At 47.1% G+C, this 27032-nt stretch overlaps 1 protein-coding gene across 3 annotated transcripts in view; it reads right to left on the bottom strand.

The window, feature by feature from the left end:
• RMND5A (required for meiotic nuclear division 5 homolog A) overlaps positions 1-27032 on the bottom strand; it is a 683833-nt gene that overhangs the window by 534258 nt on the left and 122543 nt on the right. For all 3 annotated transcript variants that reach the window (XR_011282312.1, XM_069632185.1, XM_069632186.1), the window contains exon 2: positions 2712-2854. Coding sequence is in view for 2 of the 3 variants with exons in the window: in XM_069632185.1 (XP_069488286.1) it covers positions 2712-2854 (143 nt within the window). In the remaining variant the exon portion in view is untranslated. The remainder of the gene's footprint in view (positions 1-2711; positions 2855-27032) is intronic.

Genomic DNA, 27032 nt, shown 5'->3' with positions numbered 1-27032 from the left:
GGCAATCACACACGGGATTAAATTATCACAAGATGACGGTTGGAGTCCGGGGCAGTTCGCAGATATTAATATCATAAAATATAAGTTAAGAACCAACAAAAGAAGAGACGTAATACAACGATATATGGTGCAATGTCGATGTGTTCGCGATTGGGTGATTTTAACATGTATGTGTGCACCCGTCCTATAACCAGATATATACACATGGTATGAAAAACCTGGGGGCACTCTCACTCCTATTCCTCATGGGTCCTCTGCACAGGTGACCAGGGAAAGGCCACAGCTTTTGGATCCCGACCCTGGGGGTGGACGAGCGAGGGAGGATCACCTAGGTGGAGGGCAAGGACTGGGAGTGGGATGCCTTTAGAAGAGACATATCTCCCTTTTCCTACTACTGATCAACCCAACCCTGTCCCTGTCTTTATGGGGTATTTTGACTCAATCGCCCCCGCCCCTGACGTCCTCATGTATGACTGTTAGAAGTACTGGGACGAAGAAGAGGCAATTAGGAGCAATGAGGACTAGGTGCTTTTACCACTCTGGTACTGGGACGAGGAAGAGGCCTGATGAGAATAGTAGAGGTCAGGCAAGTCCCCTTAAGGATGGTCAGGCAGGGCTAATTGTACAAACCCACCTGCAGCCTGTTAGAGGGCTGCAGGTGTATAAAAGGCCTAATCTAGTTGCAGGAGGAAGCGGGGCGGGAGAGGGTGAACCAGGAGATGCTGTGGCCTTGTGGGAGCAGCAGCAGAGAGGCCAGAGAAAGCAACGGGAGACTGTGTGCATGCATCATGTTAGCGGTTCACGGGAATGCAGCCCGGGTGCTGGGGGTCAGTGGAACCGAGCAAACATTCAACGAGGAGCCTTACATGGAGGCTGCCCCGTATCATGGTGTTCGCAGTGCTCGTCCTCCCGGGCCTTGGGCGATAAGGAGGACCAAAGGGCGAGAGATCTGCGCTGCGGAATGGCAAAAGGAGCAACCAGTGAATTTCTATGTGAAAGGAAACCCCGGTGTGTGAGTGTTTGAAGCTCCGCTGAGGATTACTATGTATTGGAGTGTCGCGTACATGAGAAGGCAAGTTTTCAAAAGTCTCAGAGAGCTGGGCACGTTACAAAGGCAACTTTCACAAGCTTATAACAAGGAAACTAAATGAATGACCCCTTTTCTAATTGCAACATAGGTCCTGAAGTGCTGGGCTCATTATAAAAGCAACTTACAGAGACTCATAACACTGAGCTGAAATAAATTAAACCTTTGTCAACTTCTACAAAACATCGCTGAGTGCTGGGCACGTTACTCAAAGCATTATACAGTGAAACAGAACAACAAGGTGAACTGAATGATTTTTAACACCTATACAATTCCAGACTAAAGGAAAACTCCAAGCACCTTTTTTGAGATTGCAACTTCCAAGTGAACTTTACAAGTACAATTTCTATTTGAACTAATAAGTGGACTTTAAACAGAAGTTTAACAAATGCAAGGGAATTTATTACAAGTGAACCAATTATACAGGGGCTCCGGAGTAAATGGAACTTTGGAGATGAACTCTAATAAATGATTGAACTGCAACTTTCTGCCCATGATACTTTTGTACCAAGACCAACCACATCCAGAAAGCGCAAGTGTGGCGTGGATCTTTAAGCAAGCTGGAAAGTATCCTTAAATATTGGAAGCAAATCTTGCGGGAATGGTACCCTAAGGTTTAACTTGCTTTTGTGGTTGGAACTGTGTTTTAGAACTTGGGGAAGCCAACCCCGAGTATTGGTTAACTTTATATGTGAACTGAAGGCATTCCCTGAGACATTCATTTGAACTGCTTTATACTTGTGGAAGGGAGCTGAAAGAAAGCTGTGAGCGGGACAGAGCTCCGAGCTTTGTGTTGAAAACCATTTTGTTGGTTGCGGATAGCCCTACACATTGTATAGATTAGTTGTGAAGGCAAGTAAAGGTTTTGGACACAGACAGATTTCTAAATTGAACTATTGTACTTTTGACCTTCCTTAGTTTTGGTTTGGAATAGAGATCCCAGCAAAGGACGGGGCAAGATGGGCGTTTTTCCATCCTGGCTTTTAAGTTAATACACTTTTATTGTGCATTCAGAATCTGTTGTCTGTCTCTTACTCTAAAACACCTTCACAATGGATGAACCTGGGATTGAGTAAACCTCATTAGCCCAAGGAAACTCCCATCTCACATTGACTAAAATGGAACAACCTCCCCACCAATTAACCAGTTCAGCCATTATTGTCACCTTCATGCCCCTGCTCACTTTGCCCTCAGAGCATCAAACAAGACACATTAGCAGCAGCTCAGCCATTCCTACAGTACCCTCTGAAGACTCACTCATACCGGTTCGATCATCCCACCACTTTGCATTCCGAAACCTACCCACGCTCATGGTCTGAACCTCATTAATACGCAGTAGAGCATTACACCCGAGGCCCATAGATCAATAGAAGACTGAATTGCCCAAGTGACCAAAAAATCACAATGATGCACAGAAAATACTTAAGACTCCTGTGTGGATTGTCTCCCTCCCCATAACCTTGCAGATACTAGAACCAAAAGAATTCCAAAATATCAGAGGTTGCACTATGCAAGTCCCAGTTACATTACGTGACATATCAGGGACACAAATGTTCAGGTCAAAACTTTATCTCCAGATTTCCAAAGGCAGATGTGCAAATAACTCTAGAAATGCTGCACTTACCTTATCAATGGCTTTTCCCACTCGGGATACGCTGCTGTGAATATCTTTGTGATCGGAGGCCAGTTTTTGAACTGTATCCCTTATCCGTTTGCAATATTGCGTCAAAACAATTGAAAGGGTCCCTGACAATTCGCCTTCTTGATCTGCACAACAAAAGAAAAAAAAAACGCATTAAAAAAGGACAGAAATGCGCAAATTATTAAACAGTCGTCCAACCTCTGTAATTCTTCCTTTGAGGCACAAAAAGGCAGATTGACAAAGAGCATTTTTAGAAATATTGTTTAAAGCAAACGGTCATTTTTATACCGTACTGCATGCTGCGGTTCAGTTGACAACAAACATTACTGTAGGGATAGAGTAGTACAGCAAGGGAGATCAGGAAAACAGCCCATTAGTCCAATTATGTTTACTAGGTTTCCTTTAGTCTGTACTCTGCTTTTTGAGAGTTTTAGGTTCAGTGGTGCAGCCTTGTTCGGGTGAAACATCAGCTCTATTGCTGTGCCCTTGTGGAGGTAAGAAAAAGGGTATCAGGTCGGTGAGCCAATAGGGAGGTTGTCCACCAGTATAAACTTATTGCTGTTGTGGAACTGGGCAATGTGTCAACATGCATGGAACGAACAGCAGTACTGGCGAGCCTCGAGTGTTCCAGGTCTTAAAATCGCAGCAAAAATGGCCGTGAATACAAAATATTGCAGCAATAATTCTCTGGTTTTGCCGCCCCAATCATGTAAAGGATGCAGGGACACCCCTGCAGCCCCCGCTCCTCGTAAATGTTATAATGGGATACACCTTTACTGGGTCAAACCACAGCATTTTTGCAGCAATTTTTTTTACCGGTGACATTTTTGCTGCGATTTTATTACCGGACACCGTCACTCGTATGAATTTCCCTGAGGCCAGCCTCTAAACAGCAGTGCGGAGGGAAAGATTGAGTTTGAGTGCGGGGCCTTGTAAATACAAGGATCTTCGCCTAAGCATCTTATAACAGAGTTTGCAAATGGACAATACTTAACGGTAAGGGGAAGCGCCAATTTGTAAAGCCAGCAGTGATGGGACAATGCTAGCATAGCCAGGGACCAGACTCGCTTGGTGATTTGTGGATCATGCAGCACTAACACAAATATGGTCTTTGAGCAGCAGTCATTTTGGGATCTGTGGCGGGTCAGAAGAAGGACGCAGACACAGACAGTTCTACTTGTTTATTAAATAAGGAACAAACCTAATTCTCCCTATTGCTATGTGGGTTTACCAGGCCTATGTAAATATCTAAGGTGCTCGTCCATCATCATGAAGTCAAAAATAAAAAGTCAGTTGTCCAAAATCGAATCCTATCTGACCCTGCCACTTTTCTTTACAAAATAACTTCTGGAAACTGTCTCCCTTCTCCTGATGTCTTTTCGGTTTGTTCTTTGATTCAAAGTTCTTATTAGTATGTTACATAGGTCACGTGTATTTTAGTTTTGGGAATTTGATTTTACGACTTTGTGTTGTATTAAAAGTTGTTTTTTTGCAAAAAAAAATAGGTTAATTTCAAATAGTCTCTTTTCACCTTCTTTACAACGTCTTTTAACTTTTTCATAGGTTCTCTTGGTGTTCTCTCCTTCGGGATCGTTTTCCAGGAATCCCTTTTAATGTTTTCTCTCATCTTTTGCTCCTCAGTGATGTACCTTTTATATTCATATAACTTATACTTTAACTGTGATGGGCTTTTTTGGTAGTTAATGTTCCCCTTAGCCGGAGTGGATTTGGTTTGTATATTCTTTCTTTTATGAATTTCACCTGTCTCATCTTCCTAGAATTCTCCTGATTTACAGTCGTTGCTTCTTAGCATATGTGGTACTTTCCCCTCTTACCAGGGTGTGTCCCATTCTTAAATATATCTTTTTCAGCTTTCATCATGAATCGCTCGCTCTCTCATTATTACAGTTCCATTTCATAGACTTTCATTTCAGTGTCTCATCAGTTCCACTGAGAGAAGCTCTTCATATCTCAATGATTCCCGGCGGCCTCCCAGTTCTCCCAGTTACCTTGAATGCTGCAGAGGGACATCTCCGGGGTCTGTTTTCGTTCAGGTTCTCTTTGGTTCACGTTCTTAGCATTCTCATCTGCTCTGGTGTCCTGCTCTCGGTGCCCTCTCTCTGTTCTAGCAGGTACCACTGCGCGTATCTAGGCCAGTCACTGACTTCGCAGCGTAGTGGTTTCTGAGTTGTTAAATGGGCACCCAGCCCACCACAAAGTCGTTGTGGTCATGCTACCACCGTCTTTTCCTCAGGTTTTCCTCCTTTTGGACGCTGCGTGTCCTCTGCTTTGCTCTTGCTCTCAGAGCAGTTCTAAAACTCGCAGCTCTCCTTAGCTCCACCTCTCTCAGGTGCTTTGCTATCAGGGGGCTTCCCCTGACTGAGTACGCACCTCTCTTTCACCTTGCCTCAGCATGTGTTCCTCCTTCTGTCTCCTCATCTCAGTTAAAACGAGATTTTGGTTTAAAAAAGGGACAGTATTTCTTTCTTGGTTGAGCCAGTACATTTTAGTTTTGTCTTCAGCCAAGTCCCCTGATTTTACACTGTACTTTACCTCCAATAGTCCCATGGAGGTCATCATGGGGTATGTTTTAGGGAGTTCCTCAAAGGAACAAGAATTCTTGTCCCCAAAAGGGGGAGTCTCACCCAGTGAGGTCCCACTTGCCCACACCCCTAGGGACGGACTTGCAAAGCAGGCTCACCTCCCTAGCCTCAAAGAGGTAGGCACCCCCCCTGGGGAGAAGGGACAAATTCCCTCAATTTCTTCACAGATCTCAAGGATCAGGTGGATGTGATCCGACTGCTTAAGGCTGAAGAGGAGACTGGACGTTTTCTTCAAAGGTTTTGCAAGATGGTGGAGGAGGCGATGGCCCAGCTGGGGAGAGGCAGAATGGCTGGACCAAATGGCTTCCCCACTGGAATTCTGGTTGAAGTTAAAAGAGGAAAAGGTGGGGACTATGAGGGACATTTTGCTAGAGAGTAGGGGAGAGGGGCTCCCTTCCGTCTGATCTCAGGGAAGCCACGATAGTGGTGTTACCAAAGGAAGGCAAACCCTACAGACCCATCGGGTCTGTAGGGTTTGGCGGTGCAAGTCCTACAGACCCATCTCCCAAAAAAAAATTGAGACAAAGATCTTAGCCAAGGTCTTAGCTATGCAGTTGATCAAAGTTATACCTGAGATAGTGAAGAAGGACCAGTGTGGGTTTATCCCGAACAGATCCACCAGAATGAATATTAGAAGGGTGCATCTGGGTCCTGGCGTGGGCCAAAAATACACACCCGCTAATGGATATCATGGCACTCAATGCCCAAAAGGCTTTCAACGCCATCGAATGGGAATACCGGGTTGCAGTTTTGAATGGAATGGGTGTCGGAGAGGGGTTCTTGGGTTGGGTGAAAGTGCTGTACATAGGCCCGACAGCCTGACTGAGGGTTAACGGTGATCTCGGAAGAGTTTACTCTATAGCGGGGGACCAAGCAAGGATGTCCTATTTCACCTATTTTATTCTCCCTGGGCTTGGAGATCCTAGCAGAATGGATTAGGAGTGACCCGAGCTGGCAGACTTCAGGTGGCCGGGGGTGATGGGGAGGGAATGGATATCGCTATATGCAGACGACATCCTGCTAGATTTGACAAATCTGGTGAATTCCATTCCAAGGGTGATGGCCATTTTAGAAGAATTTGGTGCATATTTAGGACTGGGAGTAAACTGGGGAAATGTTCATCCACTACCCAATGGTGTGGGGGGGGGGTGGTCAGAGAGGTAATACTCTGTGAAATACAGTGGCGGACGGATTCAGATACTAAGGTGTAGTAATTCAAAAGGATGAGACCCTCTTTGGGGCAATTACTCTTATCCCAGCAGGTTTGAGCAAGATGTAAAGCAGTGGATGACACTCCCGATTTCATTGATGGGCAGGGCCCTCCCAAACGGTTATACATAATTCAACAGTACCCTAGGGCGATACATGCAGGGGAGTCTGATAAGATCAATGAGATATTGAGGGAATTCCTGTGTAAGATGCCCAGGGTGAAACTGGAGACACTGAATAACTCCCAGTGGGAAGGGGGATTTGGCCTCCCCAACCTGAAGCTGTATTACTGAGCTTTGCAGCTGGCTATAGCGAACGGATAGGTGTACCGAGAGGGCAGGTACTCCTTAGTAGACAGGGAGCTTGGGTTGATGAGAAGGCAGGGGTGGTAGGAAATTCTGTATGGGGGGGCTCAACAGGGGGCTGTCTCGTCAGTGACAAAAGCGGTGGGAATCACATGATATGGCATTCATAACGCGCCAATACACAAGTGTTTCAAGGCGCGACAAGGCAAAGGAAGGGAAACAGAGGGAATGCAGAGACAACAATCTTAAAAGGCCCGGTGAAATTGAAAATCGCTCAAGTGCAGGGGAGGCGGGGATTGGGTAGTGCAGTACATGGGATGAACAGTATAAATAGAAACAATAAACAAGAAGTGCAGCCAGCTGGTGGCAAGTGCAAGGGTAATTGCAGACAACAAGTGTCAGTGCTGGTAGGGGACTGTTGGGATACAGAAACAGCCCCCGGGTGCTGGGTTGCCAGGGGGCAGTGCAGGTGTGCAACTGGCGGGGGAACCTGGGCCCGAGATCAGAGGGTAGCCAGGTGACCAGTGCAGTTTCAGCCAAGAGTTCAGCAGGGGAGCGGCAGAGAGAAAGCAGAAGCAAAGAGGAAGGTCTTGAGGTGCTTCCTGAACCGGAGATGCTTCTCCTCAAGTTTCAGAGAGGCAGGGAGGCTGTTGCAGAGGGAGACCCCAGCCGAAGAAAGATCTACCACCAACTCGTTGCTTGGAAAAGCGACTGACCCTGAGGGAATTGGAGGCGGATGAGCAAAGAGCTCGAGAAGGAAGATATTTGCGGAGAGAATGTTCAAGGTATTGTTCAAGGCCCCGGAAGGCCTTGTGGACAAAGCAGAGGGTTTTGAACTTAATCTTCACAGCCACTGGGAGCCAATGCAGAGATTTCAGTCCTGGAGAGATACGATCCCTAGACTTGAGGCCAAGGACAAGTCGTGCAGTACTGTTTTGGATGAGTTGCAGCGGGCGGAGGGTAGATGCAGGCAGATTTAGAAAGAGGCTGTTGCAGTAATCCAGCCTAGAGAGAACCAAAGCTCTGGAGACCGTGAGCTTCTGGTGGAAGGAGAGGAAAGAAAGAATACCCCTGACGAGGTACAGTTGGTAGTGTGACTTCTTAGCGACGTCAGATGTGAGGAGAGAAGGAGAGTGTGGAGTCGAAGATGACCCCAAGTTTTTTAACCTCACAGGTGGGAGCAGGAAGAGGGCCAAGAGAGGCTGGCCAGAGAGAGACAGGAAAGGAGGGAGCAGGTGTGCCAATGAGGAGAATCTCAGTCTTACTGGCATTAAGGCAGAGGTCCTCGGCGGCACACCACTCCTGGATAGCAGACAGTCGGAAATGAGAGAAGGAAAAGAGGTAGCGGAAGGGAGCCTGAAAAAATGAGTTGTGTCATCTGCATAGCACTGAGAAATAGGGCAGAGAGCGACAATACGGTGGGCAAGAAGTGCCAGGTATTGGTTGAACAGCTAGGGAGAGAGGTTAGACACCACAAGTAAAAAGAGAGGAGAGGAAGGACCCAAGTTGGACCTGGGAGTGTCGATTCGAGAGGAAAGAGGAAAGCCAAGCCAGAGCCTGATCAGGGATACCCAGGTTATCACGGAGACGGTTGAGCAGGATGGTATGATTGACTGTATCAAAGGCAGAAGAGAGATCAAGTAAGATAAGGACAAAAGGGGTAAGGTATTGGATTAAGTTTGGAGAGCAGGTCTTCGTGGATGTTCAATAGAGCATTTTCGTGCTTCTGACAGCACTGAAGCCAGACTGATGGCCATGAAGACAACCAACAGATTCAGTGTGAAGATTAAGCTGGGCGATGGCCAGCTTTTCCAGGAGTTTTCCCAGGAAAGGAGTGATGGAGATTGGGTGATAGTTAGCAGGGCATGAGGGGTCGGCTGAGGGTTTCTTAAGAAGAGGGTGCACAAAGGAGTGCTTCAGGGGAGAGGGCAGGCAGACTCACAAATGCTTGGGTTGGGACAAATGGCTCACCCTAGCCGCCATGATACAGTGATAAAGACTGATTAAAGGTATTCAGAATGTATGATGGGGCGGCGAGTGGACGTCCAAAGGAATTAAGGCGGTGGGAGACATGGCACAGCCACAGGGGATCAGGTTGTTCCAGGAGATGAGAGAGGAATGGGGATTGGCAAGACAAGACCACATCTACAGGCATGCATTGCTACCACACATGGGAGGAGTGGGGGAAGACACTGCAAGCCACCCGATCGAGCATAATGTCTTGGATGGGGAGATTTAGGTAAAACACGTATCCACCGGCTACAAGACGTTGGCACTAAACTCCACGACACGGTTGGGGACCTTGAAGAGATGGGCGTGGGATGTAGGCGACATTGACGAGGATGAGTGAAGGGCAGCGCTGCAACACCCCCAGAGAGGTGACAATAGTATCCCGGCTGAGTTCAATACAGTTAAAGTACTTGCACAAGGTCTAATACTACAAATACAAGCTTTGCAGGATGGGCAGAGGGGATGATGAGACCTGCCCTAAAGACTCGCAGGGGGACATTTTTCCACATGGTATAGGAATGTCCAAAGTTATTGCGGGGGGGGGGGGATGGTCCAAATGGAGGTTGAGAGAGTCTGGGGAAGGAACGGGATATGGGGAAGGGGGGGAGAAGAGGACATGAATGGGGGGGGGGGTCCTTCTTGAATACTGCATGTGTCGTGGCCAAATGGGACATAGAGAAATGGATGGGCTTCATGGCCCCCAGCTATCTCAGCATGGAGGTCGCAAACAGATTATAAAAAGAAAGTGGGACCAGGTGATGTATGAGAATTGGAGATGCTCACAGATGTGCATGAGGATATGGAGGCAATAGGGATTAAGTGAGGGGCATGGAGACCAGAGTGTACGGGGAGAATGACTTTGGGGGCTAGGAGGGGTGGAGAGTTAGGCCGAGTCGGGGGGGAGAGGAGTGGGAGGAAGAGTAATGGGACTTGGGCCCCAAGGGGGTAGGGAGGTCGAGGAGAGGGGATATCTAATTAATGTGATAATTATTGTGAAACTGACTCTGTACAAAATTAAAAAGGTTTTTAAAAAAATATGTTTTGCAAGATACCATTTCAAGACAGGGCAATACAACTGCAACTGTGAGGAGATGTGGGTGAGAGAAGGCCTCTCTGGAGGCCCTCAGACCAGGGTATGGATTAAGATCTACATCTTAAAGGCTCTGTAGTGGAAGACGCAATCTGTCTGAGACTTACTGCATTTTCAAATTCTCGCTCAAAATTGAAAGTGTCTGACATCAACATATTAAAGCTGAAGCGGTCTTGTCGAGATAGCAGATGAAGTGAAGAATGCAGCCATGGTTTGACTTCAGTACTCTAGTTCTTTGTCCACTTTCCTCCATACTTCCGGGATTGGAGTTTTTTTTGCACAGCACGAAAAAGGTAATATCCTTTCAAAAGAATGTGTTGCTTGGTAAAGGGTGGGAGTGGCTAACTCCGCTGACCCATCTACCGGCAAGCAGCAACATCGGTCAGTCCTTGGAGACACTAAACAGGTCACCAGTCTACTATTGTAAGAAAATAAGGAGCCAAAACATCAATTTCCTAAAGTGAACGGAGAACAGACATTGTTCCAATACAGAGAAAGAGGCATTGCTCAAAAGAGTTTGTTTTTCCAGATTTCAGCCTCTTGTCCACTACCATAATAGAGAGCACATGTGAGATACAAAGAATTACGTGCACACCTAAGAGACACAACTACAACCATTTCTAGGGCCTTCTGGTACATTGGTTTCAGAGACTGGGTCGTTGATGCCAAGGACATGCAGAGAACTGTCCATGTGGAAATTGGAACTTTGCCACATATAAAAGTGTTACGGGGCAAGCATTTGGAGTGAGATTACTCGGCAAAATAACTCAGAGGCCTTAGAATATTTAAGTTCGAGCTTTAGATAATTTAACAGTTCAAGGCTTTCCCCACAGTGCCATGTTCCTGGGTCCCTAACACAGAAGAACAATGCACTTGTGAATTATAAAATAACCTTTTATTCGTTTTCAACAATTGTATCTTGCAATGCATTTTATTTAACTAAAGCAATACACAGTTTAAACGAGGGAAAGCAAACACCATTTGAAGTTTCATTACTTTCCATAAACACCATTTATTTAGTTTGGAAATGGTGCATACCTGTATCTTTAAACTGGATTAGGCGTGGAGTAGTTTAAGCTCCCTATCTCAGAAATTCCGGTCATAAGAAATCAGATCACAAGTTAAGACTTTGCTTCTTGTGGGAGGTAAGAATCGAGATGTACAAGGAGACATGCTGTCTCAATCCTTTATTCGATCACAATATGTAAGGCCCAAACCCATGGATCTATGCTCTAATGTAACAAAAAATACATAAAAGGGTGCTTGTCAGGATGTCTTACATAAATTAAATCCTCTGCCCAGAAACCTAGCCTAACCTGATCTTCCATCCATCTACAACGAAAAGACGAAAGCATACTTTGGGTAATTGCCCGAACAAAGGGACAGTGGATGGTCTCTGACAACCCCAACCCTAGTGTCTCTTGGCTATAGGCTCCTCGCCTAGAAAGAGTTTCTAAAACATGCACCGAGCGTCTTTGGTATCAGCGTAGTTTGTCTCAGTCTCCTACTCCCTCACTATGGGTTGGTTCCCTCTCCTTTTCTCACTCTAGATCTTTTGGTTTATATTCTCACTCTGGGGCTTGTCTTGCTCGTTCCCCACTCTGGGGCTTTCCGTGGTTTACCCTTCTCCGGGTTTTCTCCCTTCAGTCCTACGGGGCCTCTGTTGATCCACCCCACCTCAAGACTTCTGCAGTCTCTCCCAGCCTCTGGTACGCTTTGCTTTTCGGCCCAACACCGCCTTAGACCATCTCAGGTTCCACACCGCTTTGGGGTTTTCTAGGCTCTCATCTGCCTTCGATACTCTCATTGCCATCCCTTCTGGTCCATGGAGCCACCTCAAAACTGAGACTTCTCAACGGTGCTCTACAGGTGGATCCAAGTGCATCCCTCTAATGCAAAGCCTCTTATGGGACATGTCAACTGGATTCAACATCGGTTTTGATTTGTGCTCACTTTCCTCTGACTTCAGGTGGGGCTCTGGCGATGGCTTACTTGCGCAACAGTCTCCGTCTCTCCTCTGTTATTCGAGACGGGGCCCTTCAGATCCTCACAAGGCGGGTGCCTCAGCCTCTCTGCAGCGCGCTCTGGTCCTTTGAATGCTGCACCTGGCGTACGCACATGAAGCGTTGCCACACCTCCCTCAAGAAGGTTGCTCGCTTTTTTGATCTCTGCGGGCTTCCCTTCTGCCTGTTTCCAATTGGCCGTTTATATGCTACACTGCCAGGGGGCTGGGCCCTGCCTTGTTCTCTCTGGCAAAGACTGTAGATGCCTATGGTCAGAAACTAGACCAACCATTCCAACATGACGTTTTAGTTATATGTTTTAACTCCCACATAGCCAACAAAGGTATTGGGTAGAGGTAGGATAACTATTCGCTCTTTCTGGGAATTTCACGTCTCCTAAGCGGCGGTGGGGAGGGAGGGAAGAACAACCCATAGTTGAATCCCACTTACCCTGTCCCCCAGGGGAGTGTTGGGCTTCGCGGCCAGACCTCCCTAGGACCAAACGGAGGCTCCCCCTTGGAGCAAAGGGACAAACTCCTTGGATTTACACAATTCTCCACAATAAGATACACCTGTCTGAAGCCCGTTTAAACCAGTTTTCTAGCCTCTGGTCATGAGACCTTTTTTATTCCAGGTAAAAATCCTATTTGAGCTTTCTGGGTCAGTATCATAAAGAATAACTAATTTCTCATGTACCACACTTCTGCAGGTCAATAATCAGCACTTCTGGCATGTGTAGCCTTTTAATTAAAATTTTTAATTATTTAAAATGTATAACTGCAGTGGTACATGCGACTGTAGAAGCACTTGCAGACAAGAAGATTGCTCTTCCTCAACACTGTCATAGTCCATGTCAGTCCTGGACCAGAGGGAACATCAGGCAGTTGTGAGATTGAAGCAGGTGGAGGCAGCACTGGGTCGTAGGCTTCACTGCGGTCATGCCTGGAGGGGTTTCCTTTGACAAAAATCAGCACACTAGCCATAACGGGTGTTGGACCTGGTGCTGAGGTTATGGGAGCTCCAGGGTGGATCGGCAGTGCATGGTGAATACATGCAGTCTGAAATTCTCCCTTACAGCTGATTGCGGGCTATTTGAAAAATCTAAAAGGGAGAATTTGACATTTTTCATAAAAATCTGCCTCCGACAAAGAGGTCGAAGCAGGGGTCTACACGCAAGAGGACATCAAGGTCCATGATGAGGAAGTAAGAGGTGGAGTACCAGATCTTAGAGAAGGCAGCAACACTGGGTATTGGTTATGAAGTGGACCGAGTTGACATTAGTGACCAGTCTACTTTTACAAAAGCCTCCTTGCTAACTGTTGGAGGCAAGGGAATTTGAGGTGTTCTGCAGCTCAAAGTATCCAGAACCTCCAGTGAAGAGATCTCTGAAATGTCTTCCACAGTGTGAGATACACAGTCTGAAATGTCCCTCCGTTTTTCCTGACATCTGGCCACCATTTTGTGGGAGCGGTTTTACTACTTCTTTGCAGATACTGAAGTATCAGCGTTTTCTGAGGTTTGTTGGCCAAAGCTTTTAGATTACTGGAAGCTTGTGAGGTGGCCATGCAGGCCAATGTGGTTTGATGCCTGAATCGTGCACCTTGTGTGAGACGTCGGGAGTTCCACTAAGCGCTGAGCTTGAGGTTCAAGTCCCCACAGGGTCATTGGGGCAAACCCTGGTACGGTAGAGAAGCTCTTGGAGCAGATTTCGGCTGGTCAGGGACCCTCTAGTTACTTGAGCCTCGCACGCTTGTGAAGCAGAGGCATTGCCATGGGTTGAACAGACCCGGTCAAGACCTCCAGAGATCCTCTGTGGGGGCACCGGTAATAGCTTGAGTGACCTCAAAGGGTCCTCAGTGCGAACACTGGTGAAAGCATGTGAGGCTTTGGAGCGTGCCCCAGTGGCTAGCCCTTAAAGGACTTGTACCTCCCCCCCGCTGGCACAGGGAAGGAGATGTATTTGTGACCGTCTTTTTGGAAGAAACAAACTCCATGATGTGTTCAGGCAGTAATCTGTGGAAGACTTCCTGCCAACAGGCCAACCTTCGACAAAGCGCTCAAGCGGAAAAGGCGCAACATAACAAATAATCTACCCGCATGTGTTCAGGGACAAAGCAATCAAAATTAAAGTCTGTCGGAGTGTGCTCACAAACAAGCGAACTGAAATGAACACCTACCTTGCATATTTTGCACTTAACTATATATTCAAATCGTAGACAAGCTTATAACTGGTCACACAATTTGTGTAATGTGTACATCAACATCATTCCCCAAATCCATCAATAAGAGTAGGAGAGGTAAAGCAGTTTGAAAGTGTTGATGAACACAGATTAGCTTGAACCGTATTGAGGCCTGTACAGAAGTAGTACCTTAAACATATTTTGAACACACTAAGATTGGGTCTCTGCATGCCAAACTACATCCCCTAATGGGTAAGTTTCATGCCTCTTCCGATGAGACTGCTTCCACATTTGGTCCAGAAACAAGTCAAATGCTCTGTAATAAGTTCAACAGTGTGGGAGCCTCTTAACAAGAACGAACAGAGGCCAAATACGCGGTCTAAGGAATTTAGGCCACTCTGGAGGGTCTACAACCAGGTTTCAGCTCACTGCACCCTTCATTGAGAAGAAATATCCATTTGCACATCAGTCTGATCACACCCACAAGGGCAGTCCAGAACCGAAATGCTAGGCAACTCTCCTCTGAACAAGAGTACCATCTGCAACCCCAGAAACATGTTTCAGCCTTGTAGGGCCTCCTCAGTAAGGTGAAGCAGAGCATCTCTAAAGCACAGTGAGCAAGGAGTCTGCATCTGGATTACCCTGGGCTACTTAGGATACTGAGATGCCTCGAGTAATAACTTCTACATCCCGATTCAGATGTGGGTACGTCGCCTACCCACAGGCCACAAACCGTTGCACCGAATGGCATAGCAGCACCTAACATAGCACCCTGCCATGGCCCACATCTAAGCCTGCAGGTTACAGACTGTTGACACAGACGCCCATTCTGTCACAGCTCTACTTCCTCACCAACACAAGCCTTGATATCTCTAAACCCCTGTGATGAGCACAGCGTCAGGGGCTGCAGGGCGCCTATCCTCCATTGGTACACACGTGGTAGCGTCTCTTCAGCAGTCCCAGCAACGGGCCCCCCCCTGCCATGACATTTACCTCAAGTCTTCATCTCGACTGAAAGCCATGCACATCTTAGGTCCTGTCTGGGCTATCCTCAGTACACGCTGCGGCCCTGCATAACAAAAAAAAGTGTGGGTGCACCATCCCTCCAACATCCTCCGACCAATCATGTTATCTGGGTGCACTGCTGCCTCATTAGTCCACATCAGCCACACTACCGTAGACCAGGAAGGAGGAACTCATGGCCTCCAAGTCGGCCAAAAGTGGCAAAACTGGAGACATCCTATATTTCAGGAGAAAAGGAAGACATCAGAATCTTGTTTGCGGACGCAAATACACCCGGATTGATGGGAGTGACTTAGGTGATAGAGCCATAAAATTGTCCCTCCACCAGATGTTAGTGGAGATAAGGAAAGTGATGCAGAGATCAATGACAGAGTAGACTCAGAAAGCAAAAAGAAAAAAAAGAAAAAAAAAAAGAAATCAGCTAAATCTTGCATTAAAGACTTTGAAACCTCGTTACCAAGCAGAGCTACGTCCTTGAACAACTTGGCAACAGAATGAATACCCTGAAAGCACAAAGGGATTCACAACAGCTATGGCAGGAAGTCACCGAGAACAGATCAAGGAGGAACAACATCCACCAATGCAGGATTCCTTCACAGATTCAAGACTCTATAAATCTCTCCTTTTGGAGGTCAGACTGTGCTAACAATACCGATTTGAACTTTACTGCACATATTGCATCTATTCCTCCACCCAACTGAAAAACAAAGACACCAGACATTATGGCAAAGGTCCAACATTTCAGAGTAAAACAACATTATGCAGGTGAGAAGGTCACATCTCTAGTCTTCAGGGGATCACGGATACTCCTCCAGGACTGGACGCGTTCCATATTACTTAAGAGAAAAGCCCTGCAAGACATCACATCTTGGCTTTGCAGGAAAATAATCAAAATCAGCGATTTTCACCATTGACTAGGAAAGCAGATCGATTTCTTCAATACAAGCAGCAAAGCTCCCAATTAACCTTAATTCCTGCCACCCTTCACCTCCATCACCAGCTGATCAGGGAGGTCTGATACGAACTTAACAGAACCAAGGGGAGAAAGAGGAGGTCTTTCTCTACTGAGCCCGATTGGAGATCACAGGACTATCATTTCCACTCATGAGGGGCCTGTTAACATCTCAGTTGTTCTTATCAGTTCTGGCCCACTTTCATACATTAGTGCAGCAAGCGCCTTTCTTAGCCCTATGCCCTATCAGGCGATTATTACCTCTATTATTGGGAATGACCCACCGCACCCCCTAGCCATGACCAACGTAGGGCATGTTTTAGTTCCTTTCTTCATATTGTTAATTATGAATTTACAATGCTTTATTGCAAGACGAACTATAAGAACCTGGGTACCTGCGCACCCCTGTGTTAAAGATCCCCAATCAGCCATGATGTGAGTAACACCAGCCTCCTCTCCACTGTTAGCATGGCTTCATCCAATCAGGCGGGATCGGTTAAAATTTTAACCCTCAATGCCCAGTGCCTAAACTCCCAGTCAAGAGGAGCTCAACCATAAAGAGACTCCAGACTCTCAAGCTAATATGGTCATGCTTCAAGAAACCTTTCATTCCACAAGGTAAACACAGATTGAGGTAAAGAACATACACAATGCAATATTATTGCTTCCACCTCTTCAAAGAAAAGGGAAACCACAAATCAATTCTCCATTTGTAAAGATGAGTGTTCTCAGGGACTCCAACTGCAGGTTTGGAATGCCGATGACCCTGATCTCCATATAGCTTCACAATGAAAAACAGGGGGACTATCTGACCACTCTTATCCCTGGAATTGTCGCCCTTGTGGAGGGTCACTTTTTATTATTAATATTATTATTATTAGGGTATTATGGAGCGCGGACCTACCTTTGGGACGCAAAAAAGCACTTAATCATAGGGGGAAGAAAACTGAGAGAAACAAAAACAAGGGCAACAGGAGCCAATGACTGGGAAGGGAGGGAGGCGGGCAATTGGGGAGCAAAGGATCTACAAGCAACCAGGCAATGAAACCGTGGGGAGCAGATCCCTCTGCCCCCTGTCTCGGATAGGGTGGGCAGTGGAGGATGTGTGTAACTAGCAGTTAGTGAGGAGCAATTCCCAGAAGAGGAGGGTTTTGAGCTCCTTCCTGAACTGTAGAAGCGACGGGGCAAGTCTGATTACGACTGGGAGAAAGACAGAGAAAGCCAGCCTTTCCTTCCTGCAGTTAAAGTCTGTACATGCCCTAACTTCTGGTGGATTACAGGCATCCGGAGATACTGAGTTTCTCAGTGAGGTAGCTTCGGTAATTCAGGGCGACAACCGTAAGGATGATGCACAAGAATTTGAAGATGGCACAGGCTTGCAGCTTGAGCAAGTGCAGTTCAATGAGGGGCGGGGTGATGTGGTTGAATTTGCAGAGACCTTCAATGAGCCATGCAGCACCATGCTGGATGTATCCCAGGGCCGGCCAGAGTAGTCGCCGGAAAGCCTTCCAAAAGGGCATTGCAACCATTCATGTGGGAAGAGGACCAAGACTTGGCACAGCAGATGGGAAGTTGTTTTCTGGGATGTAAATTCTTCATTTTGTACAGGAGGAAATGTTTGTATCAAGCAGTTTGTGTCTTCCTTGCTATGTGCGGTTTGATGGAGAGAGGTCAGTTGATGTCAAACCTAAGGCACTTGGTTCACATGGTCAGCTGGGGTGTGAAGCCCTTGAGGTTCCTAGCAGAGAGCCAGGTCTGGATGTCAGTGTGTTCAATGTTGCTGGTCAGTAGTATGAACGCATTCTTGATGGGGTTCGGCTTCAGGTAAGCACGGAACATCCACAACTGTATCATGGAGAAGGAAGGCCTTCAGCCTGCGGAGGTCTTCAATGGAAGATATTTTGAGGTACAGCTGGGTGTCATCTGCATATTGGTGGATGCTGTGTGGAGCAAGGAAGGGTCAGAGTGATTCCATGTAAAGATTGAAGATCACAGGGGAAGAGGATGGATCCGTGCAGGGCTCTACAGGTAATGAATAGAGTGGGTGATCTGGAGGAATCCATTTGTATGAATTGGTGGCCATTAGCAAGCTAGGATGTGAACAGCTGGGGACAATCTCGCTGATCCTCATGCAGCAATGTAGACTGCCAGTGAATGTCTGGTCTACTGTGTCGAATTCTGCTGAGGGGTCAAAGACAAAACAGGAGACAAGGTATGGCACAGTCTACCACTTAGATGGTAGCTATTTCGGTGCTGCATCTTGGTCTGAAGCCAGATTGGTAGGACTGACAAGGATGTTGGATTAGATGTTTTGGAGGAGTTGTGTGGCTACTACTTTCTCAAGGACCTTACCTAGGAAGGAAAGATGGGTGATGGGGCGGAAGTTGCTGAGGACATCAGAGTCCAGTAATGGTTTTTGAGAAGCTGAGGATTTGTCCGGTCTTGAGTGTCGAGGGGAAGATGCCCCGAGTTAGGGAGTGGTTGTTCATCAGGTACGGGAGGAGTGCTTCAGTGGGAAAACACTTGAGTACCGAGGCAGGGAGAATGTCCTCTGCGCACAATGTGGCCTTGAGGGATAATAGGGCGCAGTGAAGTCTTCCACAATAAGTGACTTGAAAATTGACCAGTAGTTGTGGTTTTGCTATGTCATCGGAGGGACTTCAACCTGGTCCAGGGCCTTTTCCAGGAGAAGAACCCAACACTCTAACCACAGACTAAGCCTGCCCTGGCAAGGGAGTTGCAAGAGCTGGGTTTTGTTGAAATCTGAAGGTTTCTCCACAGATTGAGAGAGAATACACTTCCCTTGCTCACATCCACAGGGACTCCTCCGGAATCAATCTCTTCTTTTTTGCTATACTTGTCCCATACGTGTCAAATGCAAGTATAAGCTCCAAATTATTTCCTGACCATTCCATTGTAACAACTAATCTAAGAATCACCAGAAAGAAATCCAAAATCCCTCGGGTCTGGAAACTTTATGATCCTCTTCAAGATCTTATCATTCGCAATGAAATAGCCACTTCCAATTACTTCGAAGCAGACAACAGCTCCAAAGAGATCCCACCCGGGGGTCCTCTTGGACAGTATGAAAGCAGTTATTAGGGGTGAATTAAGAAGCTTCTCATCCACCAATTCTAAAGCAAAAACAGTATTTAGAGAACAGTTGGAAGCTCTAGTACGAGAAAAGGAATGGACACAGTCATGTACAGGATCACAGAAAGCTCGCAAGGAATTCAGATTGGCAAGAACAAGGTAGGAAGCATTGGCAGATGGCAGTGAATACAGCTTCCTCCTTACTGCATACCAAACAATATTATTACTCAGAATATTATGTCAAACAAACTACTGGCATTGACATCTCATTTCACCACTAAAAACGTAGGACATCCGGTCCACTCTCTATTCCTCTACCTCCTCTGCCTCTGCCTTTCCAGGCCCTTCTCCGGCCCTTTATCCTCTTCCCGTCTCCTCCGTCCCCCTGTGCACTCCCGACGATGTTTCTAGACAAGTCCGATCTGTGAAAGTCTTGTCAACGCAGGTGCTCCCGTACTCCTCCAGAACCATCAAGGACCACGTTGACACACTTGCTCCAGCCTCGGCCAATTTCTGCAATCGCTCTTTTGCCACTGGAACCCCCCCCCCCCCTTAACCACTCCCTTGTGCACCAATTTCTAAAGAAGCCTTCTGCCGATCCTTCCTCTCTGGCAGACTATCGCCCGATCTCCATCACTCCTTTCCTGGGCAAACTCCTGGAAAAGCTGGCCATACTCCCAGCTTAATCTACATACTGAATCTGTTGGTCATCTCCATGACCACCAGTGTGGCTTCAGAACAGCCAGCAGCACAGAAACTGCTCTCCTGAACACCCGTGAAGACGTGCTCTCCAATCTGGACTCTAATCTCCCTTCTGTCCTCAGTTCTCCTCGATCTATCCTCTGCTTTTGACACAGTCAACCATGCCATCCTGATCAATCGTCTCTGACAACCTGAGTATCTCTGCTCAGGCCCTGGCCTGGTTGACCTCCTTTCTCACTGATCAACCCTCCCAGATCCAACTTGGTTCTTTCCTCTCTTCCATCTCTCCCTCTACTTTTGGTGTTCCCCGGGGTCGAACCTCTCTCCCTGGCACATCTGGCCCACTGCATCTATACCACCTTTTCGAACTCCAGTGTTATGCGGATGACACCCAGCTCTCCTTCAGGCTCCCCTCATCCTCTACAACAATCTCTGCCTTAATGCCAGTAAGACTGAGATCCTCCTAATTGGGACTCCTGCTCCTGCCTTCCCTCTCACTCTGGCCGCCCACCCTGGGCCCTCTACCTGCTCTTCCAGTGAGGCCAAGAACCTTGGGGTCATCCTCAACTACACCCTCTCCTTCTCTCCTCACATCTCGGGCGTCTCCCCAGAAGCTTACTGTCCCAGAGCCCTGGTCCTCTCTAGGCTGGATTAGTGATACAGCATCTTTCTAAATCTGCCTGCCTCTACTCTTTGCCCTCTACAGCTTATCCAGAACTGGACTGCAAGACTTGTCCTTGGCCTCATGCCCAGGGACTGTATATCTCTCCAGCTCTGAAATCTCTCCACTGGCTCCCTGTGGCTGCGAGGACCAAGTTCAAGACCCTCTTTATCATCCACAAGGCTTTCTGGGGCCGGGGACCACACTACATCCAACTTTCTGTTACGCTCACCTGGTATCCACGTGGACGCCACCCAGCCCTGGTTGGATGATTTACACTCTCGACCCCTCGGCTGGTCCCTTGGTAAGGCCTCTGGTTAAAGATGGGCCTGCAATATAGGAGAGCTGGATTCAATACCAGATTGTCTTTATGTTTTCCCACCTCCCTTGACCTCAAATCCTTCCTCCCCCTTGGCCCTTCTCCTCACCTTCATATTGTAAAAGGTGGATTCTCCGTCCTGCTCCTCGTAGCAGGGACGCGTAGATGTGGGGGTGGGCAGCGACCAAGTTACTTCACTGGTGCAAGCCCCCCTGCGGGAATCCAGGCCTGCTGCGACTCCATAGGTTTGCTGCTTTACAGTCTTTATATGCAGTTCTTATGTTCCTCTTAGTTCGAATAATAATGTCTTGCTTCTTTCCTTTTAGGTATGGAAAGGTATTTTGGTATTGTCATGCAGTTAGAAGATAAGCATGTGCCGGTAAGCGAAATCGCGGTGTGCGCGATGCTGTCCGATGAGTAAAGCGCGATGCGCTGCGCTGTTTCGCCTTTTATATTGCTAACCTGTGTCTTTTCTCTCCTTGCAGGTTGCGATGTTCCTCGCCGAGCGCCGTAATGTTCCAGCAATGATACTGACCAGGAGAGGACTACCCAGGTAAGAATTGTGTGGCTTTCTTCATTCGGGAGGAAACGTGAGTAAATGCTTACTAATGCTGTCTTTCTTTCTCCTCTTTCCAGGTTATGGTATTCCAGGATGCATGCGGTGCCGGATGATGGAGTTCGTACCTTCAGGCGAGTGGAAATGGAGTCAGCGATGGATTGAATGCAGGATACTGTTCCAGGTGAGTTTCGTAGTGTTCTTTCTCTCTCTGCAGGGCCTTAGTTTCAGATAAGATGACATCAACTGGACACGGTGAGCATTACGCTGCCCACAGCAGAATAACGCAAAGCATGTGCTGCTGGTTGGGTGCGGTTTAAATAGTCTCAGGTAAAGTAGTCCAGGTAAAATAGTCCCAGGCCTGCCACACCCAAAAGACTAGACCGCATAGCTCAGGTCCTTGTAACTGAGCTGTGTGTGTGCCTCCATGTTGACTGAACCCCCCCCCCCCACCCCAAGTTAAATAGTCCCATTCTAATGTTGGTCTTCATGTTGGTTATGAGCCTGGTGCCAATGGCGCCAGGACTAAGTGTGTCTTGGATGAGGTTTTAAGGCGTTTGACCTGGCCCTAACTGGAAGGCTGATTTACCAGTGAGGGCCAGGGGCAAGTGTCATGACACTATCTCTATCTAAGCATCTTGCTGGCTCACCGCTCATCCACCTCCAACTCTGAGGTGGAGACGATTCTTCAGGCAGAGAGTGGGGGGGGGGGGGGAGGTAGATCTCCGTCCTCGGCTGGGCCTCCCCCTGGAACAGCCTCTCTGCCCCTCTCAAACTTGAGCAGGACAACCTAAGGTTCAGGAAGCAACTCTTAACCTTCTTTTTCGCTTCTGCTTTCGCTCTCCCCCTCCCTTGCTGAAGTCTTTGCTGTGCATACTGGTTACCTGGCCACCCACTGAACTTACGGGACTAGGCTCCTGCACGACCCGTTGCCCATGAACTGCCTCCAGGCCTCCCAATCACTAAGGGACTGTATCTGCAACCCTAAAGTCCCCTGATTTTTATGCATTTATGAGCCACTCCCGGCTGCACTTACCAGTTGCTTGCACCCTTCCCCCACTAACCTCCCTGGGCACTCCTCCCCCGTCCTCTCTCCCCGCACCTGCGAAATCTGAAGGACAAAAACCCTAGTAAGATAGTTGTTTTTTCTGTCTTCCCTTCCTTGTGTTGTCGCACCTAGAAACACTTGTGTACAGGTGAATTATAAATGACTTATCAATGTCATACAGATTAAGAAGACTAGAAACTTTATAAAAAGCATTAAAAAGGAAAGGGGCATACTGCACTACCAAGGCACATAATTTGCACTCGCTACTAGCGTTTGGCTAGTAAGAAAAAGGTGTGCTATGTATGCGACTACAATTTAGGTTGCAAGTGGCTTTTTATGGCTGGCTAGTAGCTTTCAAGTTGACATTTTTACCGCAGACACTACACAGGCTAGGGAAAACTGGACACCTCTGCATTCTATCGAAATGTCCTGAGGGGGGCAGGGACAGGTAGCGCAGGACACAAACTGATTACCTTAAATGGGCTTCTCTACCAAAATGGCCGCAACCAGCCCGCTTCTGAAATGCTCATTCAAGATCGAAGAAATCAAACAGGCAATTAATTCCCTTCTCAACCAAAATACCCCAGCGCATGACTGCCTCACACACTCTAACACACTTAAAACACAATTAACTCCCCACTCACCTCCCTATTCACCCCTTTCCTTACAACGGGCTCTATGTGCGGATTTAGGGGGTAGTAGCTGACAAAGTTTCTCCAAAAGCTAAGGAAAGAGCCCACTTATCAAGATTTATTCTATGGTTCTGGCATCTAGATTGATGGACATCATCCCATCCTTAATCGACTTTGACCAAACAGGCTTAATAATTAATCTGTGCACTCACTAGAACATTAGACAGGCCATCGCTCTCAAAGTTGGGCAGAGAAATAAGATTCACATAACACTGTTAGCACTGGAAGCCAACAAGGTCTATGACAGGGTGGACTGGGGCTTCATACATTGCACAGTCCAGCGATTGAGAACCAATTTTATTGAACTAATAATGCCATGTTTTTCAAGAATCCAGTTCAACGGTCACTTATCAGCTTTCATTCCCATCTCAAGAGGGGCTTGTTAAGGGTGCTTCCTGTCGTCCTTTATCTTTGCGCTAAAAATTGAGAAAGTATCCAGACGCATCTGTGTGAAAACCCACATTCAAGGCATTCCACCGCATGGAGCATAATGCTGCCTTATGCCTGTGGATATTCTGCTATTTCCAACACTCTCGTCTACTCTCCCAGCCCTATTGGAGGAACATGCTTTTAAAATCAGAATCGGGATACTCCTTAAACTTGGGAAAACCAATAGCACTAAATATTTCAGAATCTATCGGCAACCTTTCCAGAATCAAAAATCCCTTTTCATTCCAATGGGACAAAAGAGCGACTACCTCGGTATCAAGCGGACACCATCTTTCCACTCATTATACCAGGCTAATTTCTCTTGCTTACTTCAAGCACCAGGGATGACGTACAGAGATAGGAGAACCAAGAAACATCCAGGCTTGTGACCATCATTCCACGCCTACTTTAAATGCATCAGCACTTCTGGTTAGGATATACACTCCCTCGATTTTAAGCCTCAAAAGATTTGCGAAATTAATTTGGACAGTGTGGAAACCTAGGGTAGGCTTTCCTGTCCTACAGAATTACATGATCAAAGCCAATCTTCCTCATCCCATCGACTGGAAACTAGGCTCCCGCCCCCTCACTGGGTTGAGATGAAACAATACAACATAAACTGTCACTAAAATAACCTACCTTCATCCCTAGTCACGTTGGGCTACTGTTTGCATTGGAAGGTCAACTCTGGCATTGGCCAGTTTACCCTAGTCTTTAACAACCCCCATGTTCTCCCACAACCTTCCGGCAAGTAACTTCACAGAATGGTGAAGACGGGGCCTATCACATCGGTCCAAGTTATATAATGGCAGAACTCCCTTCACAATTATAGAATGTAAAAATAAGTTTCAGATCTCTGAAAATGAACGATTCAGAGATCCCCGACGTAGACATTGGAACATGAACCAAATAATACAAGCGCAGGTACTCGTCATGCCAACTTGCTACAGTGAACGTTTCAGGAGGGCATTATGATGAATCCAAGAAATTCACTCCCCTCTCTCCCCAAGGACGCCACCCCCTTTGGGAATGGTCAGGTGAGCCTGCTAAGCTGAACTTCCGCTAGGCAACAGGGCAAGCCAGATGCCCCAGCCCCTAGATAACAGGATGTCCCTAGAAAGGGACAGTTATCCTCCCTATTCCCAAGATTCCAATATCTGTGTTGGCTACATGGGAGTCACAACGTATAAGGACTTGAAAACTTCCTGCAAGGATGGTTGCCATTTGTTTCTGAACCTCAGTGTGTCAGTGTGTGCGTATGTTCCGCAGGGATTGAGAGCCATGGGAAGGGGCACCATCTAACATGGGCCTACAGAGTCAATACCCTTTAGAACAACAGGAAAGGCATCTGCAGAGCTGGCGACGCACAGAACCTTCCTCCTGGGATGTGTGCCAGCAAGAGAAAAGTGTATATCAGGCGTGGCAGACCCGACTGGGTCTGAGCCCATGGAACATAGACAGCCCTGACAGATGAGAAACCGGGAATGCCCTGCCGAGAGAAACAGCATGGAGCACAAGCTGCCGGCGATCAGCGTGCCCAGGAACTGGCATCCCAAGACCGGCAGGGAGACTGTGGGAGAAAGGAGCAAGCCACCACCACCGCCCGAAACAAACCACCAAGAAGATGCCGGCGCCTGGGCTGAACTCCCCCGCTTCTCCCAAGGACAATACAAGATGAGGTGCACAGTGGCTACGGCGAAGTGGGATAGGGGAGACGAGGCCCAACAAGACCCCAAGGCCGGGCAGAGTGACATGAAACCTTCCCCACCCCCTCAACCCCCCCCCCCCCAATGCGGGCTGAATATCCCCCCTTCCCAACCCCTCCAAGTGGCATGAAATCATAACCCCCCCTCCCCCCCAGAGCTGGGTGACAAGAAACCGATCCCCCAAGGCCGGGTGACAAGAAACCAAGAATGAAGGAGTGCAGAGAAAGTGATATACATATGTATAGGGCTAAAGAGAGTGTAAAGAAGAGTAGTGAGAGAGAGGAAGAGAGACACTTTTTGTACAAGAGATAGGGCACTAAGACTGTTTATTTATTTTTTGATTGTCGAGACTACGCCCATCTTAGTTCTAGGGCAGAATAGGAGTTTTTCCAAACTCAGAAACTTTAATAAAAGTTTTACAAATTGTACCTTTGTGTCAATGTCATACTTGTGATACCATGCCTCCCCTGCATAACCAATCACAGAACATATTACTTACCCTGTGGTCATTTTCTTTCTAATGGACGTTCCTCCCATGGATTCCTCATCTATGATATCCATCTCCAAGCGCAGTAGCTCTTTGGCAGATTTCCCGCCGTCAGGTGCTGCAAAGCTCGAGTCAGCTGCACCCAATTAATCTATGCACACAGCACCGGATATGACATTGGGGCTAGTATATATAAAGGCGCTGCGTCCCATAACCTCAGTCCTACCATTTCCTCCCCCCCCAGCACTCTGGGGCTGAGGGAACACAAAACTAAGGTGTACCAACTACGCCAAGAGGTGCAGGTGGGGGGTGGGGTGATGGGGAATCTGTGGGAGGAACGCCCATCAGAAAAAAACATAGATGGGTAAGTAATTTGTTTGTTTAATAAGCTCCTTCCTCCCACCAATTCCTCATTTATGATAAACTACTAAAGCAGTACAATGATCTGGAGAAGGGAGGGTAGCAAGGACACCACCTAAACCAGAAGATTCTTGATGGACAGCTCTACCTGTTGTGAGGGTCAGAAATGTGAGGCGGACAACTTTGTGAAGGTTTTTCAAAAGATGCCATTTTATTACCTCAAAAGGTTGGATAAACGCCTCACTATCCCTACCCGGACGAGGATTTCCCTCCTTAAAATAACTAAAGGAAACACTAACAAAAGGTTTCTGTCCCTCACACTTAAACATACACATCTTAAAATTGCAATATGTGGCAGTGCCAAAGCAGCAAATATAACCATTAAATTATCATCATAACTGTTTCTCCTTCTAATCTGGGTGAATTACCCTTCCCCAGATTCAACAGTTCCAAAAAAAGGTTAAGGAAATCCTGTATCATAACCAAGTTCTCTTTTTGGTTTCAACTTGACAACGGAAAGTTCTTGAAACAACTTCTATTCAGCAACTCAGAATATTTCTTTACTTCATTGGTTTTAACAAAATGGTCTTTGTCAGGATATTTCTGCATCAATTCACAAAACCACTAGTTTGATAATATTAAATACTTCTGCAGCAGTTCACACAACTCTTGATTCAAGGATAGTAATTTGTCAGGATGATTCGGCATTAATCCACCAAAACACTTTATTGGTTCTTCAAAAACTTCTTCAAGACTTCACCATACCACAGTACTTCAATAGCTTCCACCTGGTCTACTCTCCTGCCAGGCCAGAATCAACTGCTACTTGCACGTACTTCTGTGGTGAAGGTTGAACTGAAACAGGTTAGCAATGT

The sequence above is a fragment of the Ambystoma mexicanum genome, chromosome 6q, assembly GCF_040938575.1.
Source record: "Ambystoma mexicanum isolate Mex_15411 chromosome 6q, UKY_AmexF1_1, whole genome shotgun sequence".
NCBI lineage: Eukaryota > Metazoa > Chordata > Amphibia > Caudata > Ambystomatidae > Ambystoma > Ambystoma mexicanum.
Note: the sequence above shows the minus strand (reverse complement) of the source record. Positions and strands in the feature narration are given on the sequence as shown.